The sequence below is a fragment of the Lithobates pipiens genome, unplaced genomic scaffold (assembly GCF_037356315.1).
Source record: "Lithobates pipiens isolate NorthernLeopardFrog02 unplaced genomic scaffold, aLitPip1_a1.2 Scaffold_11, whole genome shotgun sequence".
Classification (NCBI taxonomy): domain Eukaryota; kingdom Metazoa; phylum Chordata; class Amphibia; order Anura; family Ranidae; genus Lithobates; species Lithobates pipiens.
The window spans coordinates 22,604,870-22,619,143 of NW_027507696.1; the positions used below are offsets into that span (position 1 = coordinate 22,604,870).

Below are 14,274 nucleotides of genomic sequence, written 5' to 3' on the forward strand. Positions count from 1 at the left end.
GTACGCAGCATAAGGTTAGCAGATTTAGAAAGATTTGACCAAGGCAGCCCATAGATCACTCTGTGTTTTTTTTTGTTTTGTTTTTTGTCCAACCAGGGGCTTGATTAAAAAAACTGGCTTCCTTTCCCCATCCACACACTCGACAGTGCAATTTCTGATATCAATGGTATTTTGAGGATTGTGAGCCTCTCATATGTTATACAGATTTGTAACCAGAGTGCTTAGCTCAAAGGGCATGACTGCATGGTTTCTCTTTTTTGCAGTTCCAGCACTGGTCCAAGGCAGAGGGCAATATTTTCTGTATGAAGGGTATTGATCTTGAAGTTTTTCTCCTGAGCAACAGACATGATGTTGAGCTTGTATGTCAGGGTAAATATTTTGTGGAGGTTGTCTTTAGTGAAATGATGGTTCAGGTCTGTTTCTCATGCAGTGAATGCCTAGTTCAGGAGGGTGGCACAACATTGGGTAGGAGTTTAAGATTGGAGACACACAGATTTGAAGGACAAGAGGTACCTAAAGATGGGTCCTTTTTTCTGGGGTGGTTGGCAAAATTCCTAAGCTGGGAGTAATGGAGCCAGCTACCAGGTTGGGGAGGTAAATTTGTGGTTGGTGTACCAAAATAATCCAAGCACTCAGCTCATTCGTGCCTTGGTTATTGGGGAGAGACCTCTACTTGACTGTTGTCCATCTTTATGTTGCTATAAATTCTGTCATTGTAACTTAGATTTGATTGAAAGGTAGTTAGTGTCTTGTGTGGTACAGCTCCCTTTTTTATTCAGATTAACATGTAAATCCCTCTTTTATTGTTAAGGGCTCATGCACACAGACTTAAAAAAAAAAAAGCTGCATTCCATAAAGTGTATAGTTTTTCTTTTTTCTTTATGGGTCAGAACGCAGCTTTATTATAGATTATGGGCCTATGCACATATCTGTGTTGTGCTCAGTAATCTTACACGCTATGTAAAATGAAAGTAGAAAATTATTTGTCTGTGGTGGTTATTTATGGGTCATTTCCGTGTGTACACAAGTAAACGTATGTACGTGTGTACATGCTGGGTCTGAAGACTGAGCTAAAGGAATAGAAGAACTTTCATAATGTTTAGGTACCTAAACATGAGTAAACAGAAGCACCTTACTGACCAATGCAAGCAAAAATAGATATCAGTATTTCATTAGGCCTCATAAGCTCAAACTGTAAAAATGATTAAACGTATGCAAGTGTCAAAGGCGTAAGAAGGAAGGTGGCTGTTAGGATACTAGGTAGCATCTCTTAATGTTCTAACCGCTATTCAGTTCCTTTTATTTTTTTTGCAGAATCATAGTCCATACTTGCATACAACCTACGGGCCAGGTTTATCTTGCAAAAATAATATCTACTGAAAAATCAAACTGAAATGATAGACTTCCACTATAGACCTAACACATATCGGAAAGGGTGGGATGGGAATTCTCTGAAATCTCCAGGTGCCCACTCTCCTACAGATCTCTCTGATATCTGAATTTGATGTCCATCAGTTTTGTGAAATGGCAATCTGGCCAACTAAAGATTTCCCCATTCTGTACATACATGTACGCTTTCATATCACAATGATGATTATGTAACTTTATGTGACTGTTGGTGAACCCCAACATAGGGGAACAAAAGCACAGGAATGAGGAAATCTTTTCATTAAATAGAGATTGCTGTAACATGGCCCACAAGCCACCAGTTACCTGGACCAGTCGCATTTGTATAATAAAACAAAAAGAATTCTTGAATTCTAGAATTACTAAAATTGGAGAGTGCAAAACCTGGTGCAGATGTGCATGGTAGCCAATTAGCCTATAACTTCAGCTTGTTCAATTAAGCTTTGACAAAATAGCCTGGAAGCTGATTGGCTTCTGTGCAGAGCTGCACCAGATTTTGCACTCTCTAGTTTTAGTAAATCAACTGCTAGATGTTTTTAGGCCAGCCATATTCATTGGTCGAAGGAAAGAAATTCACTTAATTCCCCCATCAATGAACTCAGTATTGACAGGGGAATCCCTCCCATGGAACCATTGTGTTCTCCCGGCAGGGAGGAGTGTGAAAGCCGTGGCTGCTAGAAGAGAACAATGATTGTTGCTAGTGGCTATAACAGCCGGCTGGTTGTAGCCAAGTTGAGCGATCAATCAACTTTGTGTACATGCAGTCTTCCCATACTGGGTTCGAATCTTGTCTATGACCAGCTTTAATAAATACCATACACATTGCCCACACAGAAAAAAAAAATCAAACACCAAGCATGACTAAAACTTGCCGTCATAAATGTATGTCGCATACGAGAATAAATGCCCCTACTGCACAGAATTTGCTCACAAACTGAGGTATTACATTCCCATTCAGTATACACTATTTTCCTTCTCTATATCTGCTAGTTGTTTTATGCATGCTTAGCTGTATTATAGCTATTAAAGACATATCATTGTTTATGAATTCATACAATAAAGTTATCCATCACAGTTCAGTCTAGAGACAACATAGAAACATCCTGCTGTATTACAACAGCTCACCACAAAAACCTCAAAAAAGTTTGAGGTTTTTATGTACTTAGTGACATGAAAAAAACACTGCAGTTTATCGAATTGACTGCTGTCACTCTATATGAGTAAACTGCAATAAGATATGATAAAGCAACCCATTGTATTAAACACATATTTCTCCTTCTTCATTACATTAACAATTATGTAGTTGCTCTAGTTACTTTAAAGGACTGCAGAATTTAATGTTTACATTTGAAGTTCTACAAATGTTCATAGTGTAATGCCAAAGTTAAAAATCATTTAAGAATTAAAACCGTAGTAATGCCCATATACAGCCTGAATGATATAAGCACCCAGTCTGAATATTGCCTGTAATAATTAGCAACTGATTGGCTGTGTAGGTTCCCCCTTAACCACTTCAGCCCCGGAAAATTATATCCCCTTCCTGACCAGAGCACTTTTTGCGATTTGGCACTGCGTTGCTTTAACTGATAATTGCGCGGTCGTGCAACATTGCATCCAAATAAAATTGACGTCCTTTTTTTTCCCCACAAATAGAGCTTTCTTTTGGTGGTATTTGATCACCTCTGTGGTTTTTATTTTTTGCGCTATAAACAAAATAAAGAGCGACAATTTTGAAAAAAAAAAAACAATATTTTTTACTTTTTTTTCAATAATAAATATCACCCAAAAATATCTGAAAAAAAATATTTCCTCAGTTTAGGCCAATATGTATTCTTCTACATATTTTTGGTTAAACAAAAAAAAAAGCAATAAGCGTATATTGATTGGTTTGCGCAAAAGTTATAGCGTCTAAAATATAGGGGATAGTTTTATGGCATGGTCACTCTGTACGCGGTGGGTGCCCGCTAGCCCCGCCAGTAAAAGGGTACATGCAGGTACGCCCATTACTGCCACTGTGCCAACGTATGTCGGCGTGCAGTGGTCAGCAAGTGGTTAAAGAGTTTTTTTTTTTCTAATAATAATCATCATACTTTGTGCAGTGGTAATGTACAATGCAGCCCAGAACCTCCTTTTCGCCCCCCCCCCCCCCCCCCCCAGTGCTCTTTGCTCCTCTTTTTTTGTGCTCCATCATAGGAAGCTGCTTCCTATGGGGTGCACCGGTGGGCTCCCTCCTGAGTCAGGCTGTGCATCCATTGACACACACAATGCGGCTGGGACCCACCCCCTGCTATAGGATTTAATTGACAGTAACAGGCGCCAATGGCTTCCGCTGTTGCCTCTATGTCCTGTGGGAAAAGAGAGAGGAGAGCACCGCTGCAAGCAGGAACTGAATCTAAACAGTTCTCAGGTAAGTATTTAGGAGGGATGAGGGGGGCGATACAATGACTGGGAATTTTTTTACCTTAATGCAGGGAATGCATACAGTTTAAAAATGTCTTGGCTTTACAAACCACTTTGGAGGGCTCAAGAACACTTCTAAAGTATCCAACAACAAATTTGGGGTAGTATGTGTGGTAGTTTTTCTTTCTATAAAAACTTGTTCGCATAAGCGAACCACACTAATTGCATGGCCCCTTGTGTGCGCTGGGAGTTACAGTGCCTTTCTCGGTTCATTTCATGGTTCCCCTTTTTTTCTTATTTATTACAGAACTCTATTGAAATGTCAGGAGTAACATTTCAATACAGTTATTTTCACTGCAGCGGTGTTGCGATGTGGTGGTTTGTGTTACTTTTTTCAATGCACACTACAGCAAAACTGGTGTGAGCTGACATCATTGGAAACAAGGCATTTTGTTTTGTCTATGGGGCTGTGCTGAAATTGGCTGCCAGTGTGGCATCAATGCATCTATTGTGAATGAGCCCTAAGACTAGATAGAAGAGAAGGTATTTGATTTGAATTATCCAAGTTAAACAGCCATATTGATTTGATTCTTATACTCTTGCCCTTAATAGCAGTGTGTATTACAGATTCATTCATTGATTGCAACAATTAGCCCATTCAGAAGTGAACATCAGAGAGAAAGCAACAGCTTTTAAATGGGCTTGTTATACCACACAGGGATATTCCGACTTAGGCTGGCCTTTCATAGATCAGAATTTAGCCAGTTCAGCAGGGACGGGCCGATTATCTATCCATGTGTGAGCACTGTGGTTGAACAGATTCAATCTTCCGATCGTATAGTGGAAAAATTCAGCGCTGCAAGCTATAGCCTACAGTGCTGATCGGTGTATTCTGATGACAGGGCACTCTCCCTGCTGTTAGACTACAAAGATACAGTAGGGAGGATTCCCCAACCCACTTCAAATTTGTGAAAGGGGGAATCAGGTTCATCTTTTTCATTCAACTCAATATGGCCAGCCTTAGGGCCAGTTCACACCTGATGTGCACAGGAATGCTATTTGTGCATTGATTGCGCTAAAGATGGCTAGATCCTTTAGGGCTCCAGCAGTGTTGGAATCGGTTCTCAACAAAGTCCCAAATGCAAGGCAAATAGATTTAAATAGTCACACAAATGTGCTGTGTAAAACATAGGAAATGTTGCATTTTTATGCGTTATGATGTGCTATAATGCAATAGCATACAAGTTAAAAGAAGAACAAGTATTGCAGTGCAACGGAACTTAAGAAAGCACGCTAGTGCATGTGTTTTATATGCATGCTAACAAAGGCTGTGAAAAAGTACTTAAAAAAATTGTGTTAATTTCCAAATCCACCTGCACACTAGGCGTCTAACTTGTGTGAGGCCAGTACTTGCAATTTAGTGCAAATGCCCAGAATGCAGAATACTTGTGTTCCAGCCATTTACCCCTGAACACATAGGGCCTTAAATGTGAATACCACTTGGTACAGCATTCAACTCCTCTAGCTGCAGTAGCTTTCAGCCTTCCATAGACTTTGACAGGTTGCAGGCATACTGCACTTGTGCCTCCTGGTGGCACTGAAACGCTAGGGTTGGCCGCACACAGGCTGAACACCAAGTTGGCATGTGGCCTAAAGCCTTGCATACACTACTAGGTTTTTTTAGTTCAACCCAGCCATTTGCTGAGAGTGCTGATCTGGAGCCAGTCAGCAGACCCTTTTTGGTCCTGACCCTTCAAGTGGCCGACTTCTGTCGGACCAGCTGCCTTACACACGGGCTGAATGTTGGCCGGTATCTATTGAACCAGCCGATGCCATCCGACATTCGGCCCGCGTGTACTACGCTTTAGGGCCAAAAAAACAGATGAACAAAAAAGACATATTAAAAAAAAAAAAAATCCTGTTTGGTTATTGAAAACAAGCCAATTCCAGTAAGAATTTTTTGTAAATCCAGCTTAAGTTTGTTGTAAAGTTTCCAAGTGGGCCCCAGTTTTGTATATGTATGCATATTACTTTATGTGCTGGGTAATTTAGAGTCTTTGTGATAAAACATAATGAAAGTACTGTTGAAAGAAATGCTATTATACTGTTTGAACTGCTCTTACTGTCATTACCACAAACGAAATAAAAGAACAAGCAGCACTGACTCATGTGAAGAAGGATTAAGATCTGTTTTATGAGGAATCACTGCAGTAAATGATAATCATTGATTTTCATGGTAAATCTCATTTTTTTGTACAAGAATAGGAATTTTATTGCTGAAACTCATGTGCTTTATGGTTTTTAATAACCTCCATGAAAAAAACATGGAGTTTCAAAATCTGTGAACCAGATGGGTATACCAGGCGTATAAAAAAATAGGATTCTTGTACTTGCCATAAAATCAGTGTCTTGGAGTTCATTAAAGCGGAACTGAACGCTGCAGTTTACTTTAAATGGGCCCCGGGAGCTAGTAGCCATAATGTGCTAGTATTACGGAAAATGATTCTCTCCAGTGCTGCATTTGTCATGGCACTTCCTTCTTCTCTCAGTCTTCCTTCCGGGTTTGGACTGCTCTGCCACCAGGCAGGAAGAAGCAGTTATGATAGAAGAGACCAATGGCTTCTCTTCTGGCATAAATATCCTACACGTAAGCATACTTTGCTTTTTTTTTTTTTTTTTTTAACGCTTAACCCAAAACCAAAAATGTAATATATTGCAGCTTACCAATAATTAGATCTGGTGGCTGCATTCGTTTTCTTTTCTTTGTCTTTTTTTCACACACTGATCTGTGCTGTAGCTGTGGTGGGACATGTTTACTTGACTTAAGGATGACATGGTGGAGTATAGATGCTCAAGCAGGGACAACATGTCAGTCCAGACAGGAGAAGGAACACTGCAGGCTGCCCCAGTAGACTGTGAACTGAAGAGACCCAATACAGAGGCTCTTTTTGCGCTTCAGATCTGACATATACCACTGCTTAACAGCAATGGCTTAAATGAGAACACCAGGTAAATTAAATGAGAACACCAGGTAAATTAAATGAGAACACCAGGTAAATTAAATGAGAACACCAGGTAAATTAAATGAGAACACCAGGTAAATTAAAGAGGGAGTCCGCCGGGAGTCCGCGTTTTTTTTTTTTTTTTTTTTTTAAAAGCCAGCAGCTACAAATACTGCAGCTGCTGACTTTTAAATAGTGACACTTACCTGTCCAGCGCGCCCGCGATGTCAGCACCCAAAGCCGATCTCTCGATCGTCTCTCGGGTGCTGCCGCCGCCATCTTGGGTATGGGAATCAGGAAGTGGAGCCTTTCGGCTTCATTTCCCGGTTCCCTACTGCGCATGCGCGAGTCGCGCTGCGCAATAAGGATGGACCCGCTGCCTCTGGGATCTGTGTGTTTCCCAGCAGGCAGCGGGGGACTTTCGTAAAGGGGCGTAATCTACGCCCCTTTCCGCAGAGAGTTATCCCGGAAGTGGGTGCAGATACCTGTACTGTACAGGTACCTGCACCCCCCTCCCCCCTGAAAGGTGCCAGTTGTGGCGCCAGAGGGGGGAAGGATTCCAGTGAGCGGAAGGTCCACTTTAGGGTGGACCTCCGCTTTAAGTCTTGAAGTCTCGATTGACATACTATTAATATTAATCTTGAAAAACAATGAAATGGTCGTAAAACCTGACCTTGACTAAGGCCCCTTTTACACTGGGGTGGGAGAGGCGTCGGCCGTAAAATGGCACTATTTTAAGCGCCGCTTTACCGTCGTTTTCCGGCGGTATAGCTGCGCTGCCCCATTGATTTCAATGGGCAGGAGTGGTTTATTCACCGCTCCAAGGATGCTGCTACCAGGACTTTTTTTACCGTCCTGCGAGTGCACCGCTCCAGTGTGAAAGCCCTCAGGGCTTTTACACTGGAAACACAGCAGCGGCTCTTTCATTTTTAGCACCCCAGTGTGAAAGGGGTTTTAGTATTTTTCCCTATTTAATGCATATCAGTGGTCACTGGACTGATGACCTTTTATGAGTTTAGTTAAAGCCTCCAGGTTGCATGACCTCTGTGTACACAGGCTCAATCTCATGTAGGTTACTTCAAGGCAATAAAGCCGGTTCTTTTAAAGTAAACTCTACTATAGCCTATCTGGATATTATAGAAGAAAATAGAAAAAAAAACTGCAAACATATAGATCACTATATATTTAGATTACATTATCTTTCATTGCTGGAAATACATGTGACATAGTCTGGCAGTTGTCTGCTCAAAATACAAATGAGGCACCATGCCACATTCCAAACTAGTTAATCAGTGGGCATGGTGTCTGTTGGGAAAGAATCAGCACCTGTTTGTGTGCCCAGTGGTTATATTTGGGACACATGTTGCAGCACAATTATTAGAATACTTTCTTTTTACATATACATTATTTCATTTCTTCCAGATTTATTTATATTTAAACCTAACTGGACTTATTTTGGTTTGAGGTTGAGGCATTAGGAATATTTTTTTTTCTTTTTAACATAACTGGATTTAATTTTATTTGGGGATACATTAGGGGTAAAAAGAAAAGAAAACCATTTACCCCAGTGATGCCTATTTTCACATATTTGTAATTTTCTACAAGCAAATTAAGTTTTATATTACTTAAAATATATTTTCACAGTAATGATGGTTGAGTAAATGACATATGGTGGGACTCTCATACTCAACACACATGTTATATAGAATGGGAAATCGCTCTGTGTAAACATGTATGTTTCAATTAGAAACAAAATTTAGTACAATACACAGGGCGCCATTAGTACTGGTAACTGTTATAAATAAATTAAATGTGTTCTTATCCAACTGAAATGATCATTCTTGATCCCTTTTGGATCTGAGGATAGGTCTGCTATCAGGTAGATATTATATTATGGTGGGAAAGGATTGGACAAGTGGACAAAGCACTGATATTTACAACACAGGATCATCAGATCTAATAATAATAATAATAATACATTTTATTTATAATGCGCTTTACATCAAAAGATCTCAAAGCGCTACAGGTTAAAATGAGCAATTTATATCCATGGCAGGATAAAACTGTCTAGCATAAGAACAAATACATTTACTTTATTTATGTTAATGTGTAAGATGGCTTGTACATTGCATTCTTTTTGCCTCTTGACTTTATCTTTTCAATTTGTTTTTTACTCTTCTTTTTTTTTTTTTTTTTTTATACTACGGAGAGAGATAAAATTAGATTAACGAGACATTGTAAATGAGTGAATAGCTAACCTTGTTGGCTGCCTTTGTGTACTTTGGCAGAAAACACAGTGAGCATTAGCTGGCTCAATAGATTCATGTGAACAGTTGTTCTTTTACTATTTTTGATTCACTGAAAATCTAACAAACCATTGTAAGTCACAAAAAAGCAGAAGCATCGTTTTTCTGCCAAGCGGAGTCATAGTCGGCAAGCCATCCATTTCACATACTGGCGAATCTTTTGTGGTATGAATTGCCTGTGCAAGGAAGTCACATGATTACCGTTTGTTATTTTTAATTAGCAGCATTAGAGTTATCAGAGGTGAATCACCTTAACAGTTTTCTAGAGCTCGAAATCGCTCTTTTGTTTTCCCTTTAGGATAACCTGGGCAATATGCAACCTGTAAAGCCAGCCATAGATGGAGCGATTTGGTTGCAGGAAAGAAAATCGCTTGATTCTCCACTAACACAGTCGGAGTTGATGGGGGAATTCCTCCTGCAAAGCCAACGTGTTCTCCTGGCAGATGAATGGGGGGAACCGTCCCCTACAGGAGAAAAGAGTAATTTACTGCTAGCGGCTATAATAGCCGCTAGCAAGGATCTCATGTAAAATCTGATAGGCTGGTTGTACCCAAGTTGAACAATCAACTTTTACATTCAGCGTGCCCATACATGGTTCGAATCTCAGCCAGTCACGGCTCAACTGGTGTTTTGCCGAAAGCTCAGACTCGCCAAAATCTCCAACCACGTCATTTCCGGTGACTCTCCTGCAGCAATAATTGGAGATTTGGACGAGTTGGCTGTTTTCACAGAACACTGACAGCTTTATACACTACAGTACAAAATGAGTTGGCTGTTTTCACAGAACACCTGGTAAGAAAGGAAAAAAGTTGTCGCTGTCATGGAGACGGCCATGTTTTTGGTTACTAGCAGGAGGACTAACAATGTCCACTAATTTTAATGTGTACCGCAGCGTATACCAAATCTCCAATTATTGCTGCTCATAAGTAACCGGAAGTAGCATGGTTGGAGATTTTGTCGAGTTGGAGTTTTTGGCAGAACACCGGCTGAGATTCGAACAGTCTATAGCCCCATACACACTATCAGATTATCTGCTGAGTTTTTCCTTCAGATTTACCAAAACCATGTAGTAGAAGGGCCTATCTGATTGCATACACATTGAAACTCCTAAGGTTTGTCCTCATATTATATGGTTTTGGTAAATCTGAAGGAAAAACTCAGCAGATAATCTGATAGTGTGTATGGGGCTTAAGGCTGGCTTAATTGTCAGTATGTTTGCAGATAGATTGCACTAATATTTAATGAAGCAAACGTTAATATGCAAAGACCCTATTCAGAAATCATCATACAATTTGCAGACTATGCTAAACTGATGTAAACTGAAATCTGGCTGCTATGGGGAATCAAATTCCTTTTCAGAGTGTAGAATCCATTTCGTCATGTAATTACAATCATTTGGGTTCCTGGTTTATACTAGTTTGTAATGCCTAACATATCGTTAACACTGCCACACCACTGGAGGTGTAAATTAAATGAGATGCTGAAAGTTTTTAATTGCTGCAGAAAGAACAGTACACAGAAAGGCTGTGCGTGCAAAATAATTTAATCATCAATGAACATTGAAAATTCTAATTGCAGTTAATCTGAATAATGAAGACTGATAGCAATTATATCATGAGTTAAGTTATATTAACAAGAGTTTTATGTTTATATTAACAAGAGTTTTATGTTTACATTTGCAGACAGTGTATTGTAAAATGAAAGCTACCTGACTCTGCACACGTACTGTCAGCTGTTGTCTGACATCTACCTGTATTTCCATCCATTCTTAACTTTGACCTTGTTCCGTGAACTGTGCTGATCTCAAGTTACTAAATATAGTAGTAAAGGTAGTTTGTGTTAAAGGACAACTATGACACAATTTGATTTTAAAACTTCCTGCATTTCATGTATAAAACCAGTAATACTCTTGTACTGCTGGTTTGTTGATTTATATGCCATAAAGAGACCAACCTACAACTAGACTCGCTTTCTACGCTACGCAAATAGATATTAATTTTTGATTTGTGGTGGGGTTTTTCTTTCCCCACAAAAGTTTACTTTTTCCTACTTCTCTTTGAATCTCATTTATCAATTAATCATTCTACGCAGTCTCAATTCCTTGGGTTTTCCACATATTTCAAGATGAAGCATGAAATGTTGCGAGCGTTTGCGTAGTATGTCAGAGTTAAATATATCTGAGTTTATAACAAGATTAGTGCACCTGATCACTGTTCCATATGAACCACAAACAGGACATGTATATTATGGTCTGTGAAAATGCAGAAGTTTATGAACTTGTGGTCGAACTAGCAAACCAACTTCTCTAGTGGTATCACAATGTCTTCTTCGGAAGAGGGACTTTTAGGAAACTCATAGGCAGACTTTCCAAAGCCCTCAAGTATAGCTTAAATGATTGTGCATTCATTTGGTCTTTTATTTAATTGGCTAATATTTTAAAGTGTTCTTGTTTTTTTTTTTTTTTTTGCAGGTGATAATGCCTAGAGAGATCATTTCGTAAAAATGGCTATATATGTACAACTTCAGCACCTGGAAAGAAACATTGATAGCAGATGGAATTTCGGATACTTGATGTCTTCATGTTGATTTACTATAACAAACGCTGTGGAATCGTTCTCTCCAGCAACTGTGAAAGGGAACCGACTCCAACTGGTGCTAATGCAGCTAAGGAAAATGCCAACTATTAAAAAAGAGGAGTGCACAGATGCAAGGAGTGGCATGGAGAACATCCTTGTGTTAAATTCCAATATGACAGATATATCTGAATCAATGGACTCTAGCAATGATATGTTGTACAACGAAGGTGGTGGGAAAAACAAGTCAGCGTCATGTCGTAGGAAAAGGGAATTCATTCCTGATGAAAAGAAAGATGCAATGTATTGGGAGAAGAGAAGGAAAAACAACGAGGCTGCAAAAAGATCACGAGAGAAACGCAGGCTGAATGACATGGTTTTAGAAAATAAACTCCTTGCACTTGGAGAGGAGAATTCTAACCTAAAAACTGAACTGCTGTCTTTAAAACTTAAGTTTGGTTTAATAAGTTCTGCATCATATGCTCAAGAGATACAAAAAGTTACAAGCAGCACAGCTGTATATTTTCAGGAATACGCAACTGCCCAATCCAATGCGAGATCTTTCTCAGGAGATCATGAACACCCTCTCATGACCAGTAGCTGCATTTCTGTAATCAAGCACTCCCCTCAGAGTTCTCTGTCAGATGTATCTGAGACCTCATCTGGAGACCATATTCAACCAAACCCCTTTCACAACAGCTGCAGAACACCAGAAATGAATTTCCAAAGGATAAAGCAGGAACCCCTAGAGAACTTTCCTCGGGAATCTAGAGAGGAAAACCCTTCCTACACCCCATCTATTTATCAGAACTTTATTAGAAACACATTTCCTAGTTATTCCCATTCTCCCCCTCTGCTGCAAATCAATAGTTCCTCGAGCAACTCTCCAAGGACATCAGAGACGGATGAGGGTGTGGTGGGAAAAACGTCTGATGGGGAGGATGAGCAGCAGGTTCCTAAAGGTCCCATTCATTCCCCTGTTGAACTAAAAAATTGTCATACAACAGTCATAAAAGTTCCCGAAGTGAATTCTGCACTGCCCCACAAACTGCGAATTAAGACTAAAGCTATGCAGCTCAAAGCGGAAGCACTGGAAAGTGAGCTTGATGCCACACAAAAACTGCCCTTGCCAATAGACATGTCCTCAAAAAAGCACTTTCCACTCGAAAACCATAGTAGCGAAAATGTGGTACATACATCCTTGTCCCCTTTATCTGTTCAAGTGACTAATATGCCAGACTGGCCTATTAAATCAGGACAGTGGCACCATAAGGAACTTGATAAAATCCCAAATATTTGCAAAACTGCTGGAATTGTCGGTATGACAGACAATGTTTACAAGACTTCTGAGCCAGAGAGCTTGTATTTAAAACATGGTATTGCAAATTTATCTGCTGAGGTTGCCACGCTGAAAAGACTTATAGTTGCCCAAGAAATCTGTACTTCAGATTCCAGCTAAGTTACTACTGAAATTCAATTTGATGCTTAATGTAATAAAGGGTGTTGTTTGCAGTAAATTGATATGTTTTGTAAAATTTCTTATTTTCACTGGACTTGTGATGTCATTCACTGTTCTGTTCCTGTAATATGTCGACTAAATATTGTCTTTTGTGCACAATTATTCTGACGATTGTGTTATTATGATCACTTTGCCTTGTGTACAGTTAGGTAGCAATTGCAAGGTTGTAAATATCTTATACATTATTTTTGCTGGTCTGTTTTAAACTGTGCAAGTTACCATGTATAATAAAGTATTGGTGACAAATACGTGACTCTATTTTGCGTGCAACAGATTGTGTTTTTTAAAAATATTTGTACAACAGTTCTGCACCCTGTGCCACATTTAATGTCCCCCCTCCAATAACAGCAGAACATTTAAAGCTCTATAAAGGTTCTATACACCCAGGGTAAATTAAATAGTTCTATTTACTATATGTAATTGATATGATGGTCTTAAGCCATAGACAGAGCAATGTTCTTTCCTGCAACCACAGGTTGCAGGTAAGAAAATTGCTAGATTGCTTCAGAATCTCTCCCGTGGAGCTATTGTTCTTTCCTGACGGGGGGGGGGGGGGGGGGTGTCCCTGCTGGTAGAACACACAGGTAAAACTGCTATCGGCTATAACTGCTGGCAATAATCTCATGTAAAATCCGACAGGCTGGTTGTACAATCAGCCTTGCCTATACTTGGCTATACCTGGTTAGAATCTCGGCTGGTCCCTGCTGAATCTATGGCAACTATGGCTGGCTTTTTACTAATATATCCATGTAGTCAGGAGCATATTTTTGCTCCCTTGGGATATGGTACAGAGCTATCCTAACATTGGATCTGTGGTGAGGAAATTGCTTATCATATAAATCTGGAGCTTCCAAATTTTGGTTCTCTCCTTGGATAGGCTTCCAAAGACTTCTGCAAGTAGCTTCTGTGCCTAGGAAGTATTCTAGGGATGTCTGCTCTTACTACCAGTACATATTTTACCTGTGCATGTACTGCATTCAGATTACTCCAGTTCAAAACAGAGGTCATTAGAAGCCCCAGGAAGCATTGGAGGCCAATCCTGTGAGTTTTGTTGCCTAACAAAGGGG

General features: G+C 39.8%; 1 protein-coding gene across 1 annotated transcript in view; it reads left to right on the top strand.

Moving 5' to 3' along the window:
* NFIL3 (nuclear factor, interleukin 3 regulated) overlaps positions 1 to 13,465 on the top strand; it is a 30,781-nt gene extending 17,316 nt beyond the window's left edge. Inside the window, exon 2 of the mRNA XM_077469831.1 lies at positions 11,586 to 13,465. Coding sequence (XP_077325957.1) covers positions 11,774 to 13,147 — 1,374 coding nt within the window. The 5' untranslated portion in view covers positions 11,586 to 11,773 and the 3' untranslated portion in view covers positions 13,148 to 13,465. The remainder of the gene's footprint in view (positions 1 to 11,585) is intronic.
* The last annotated feature ends 809 nt before the right edge of the window (positions 13,466 to 14,274 follow it).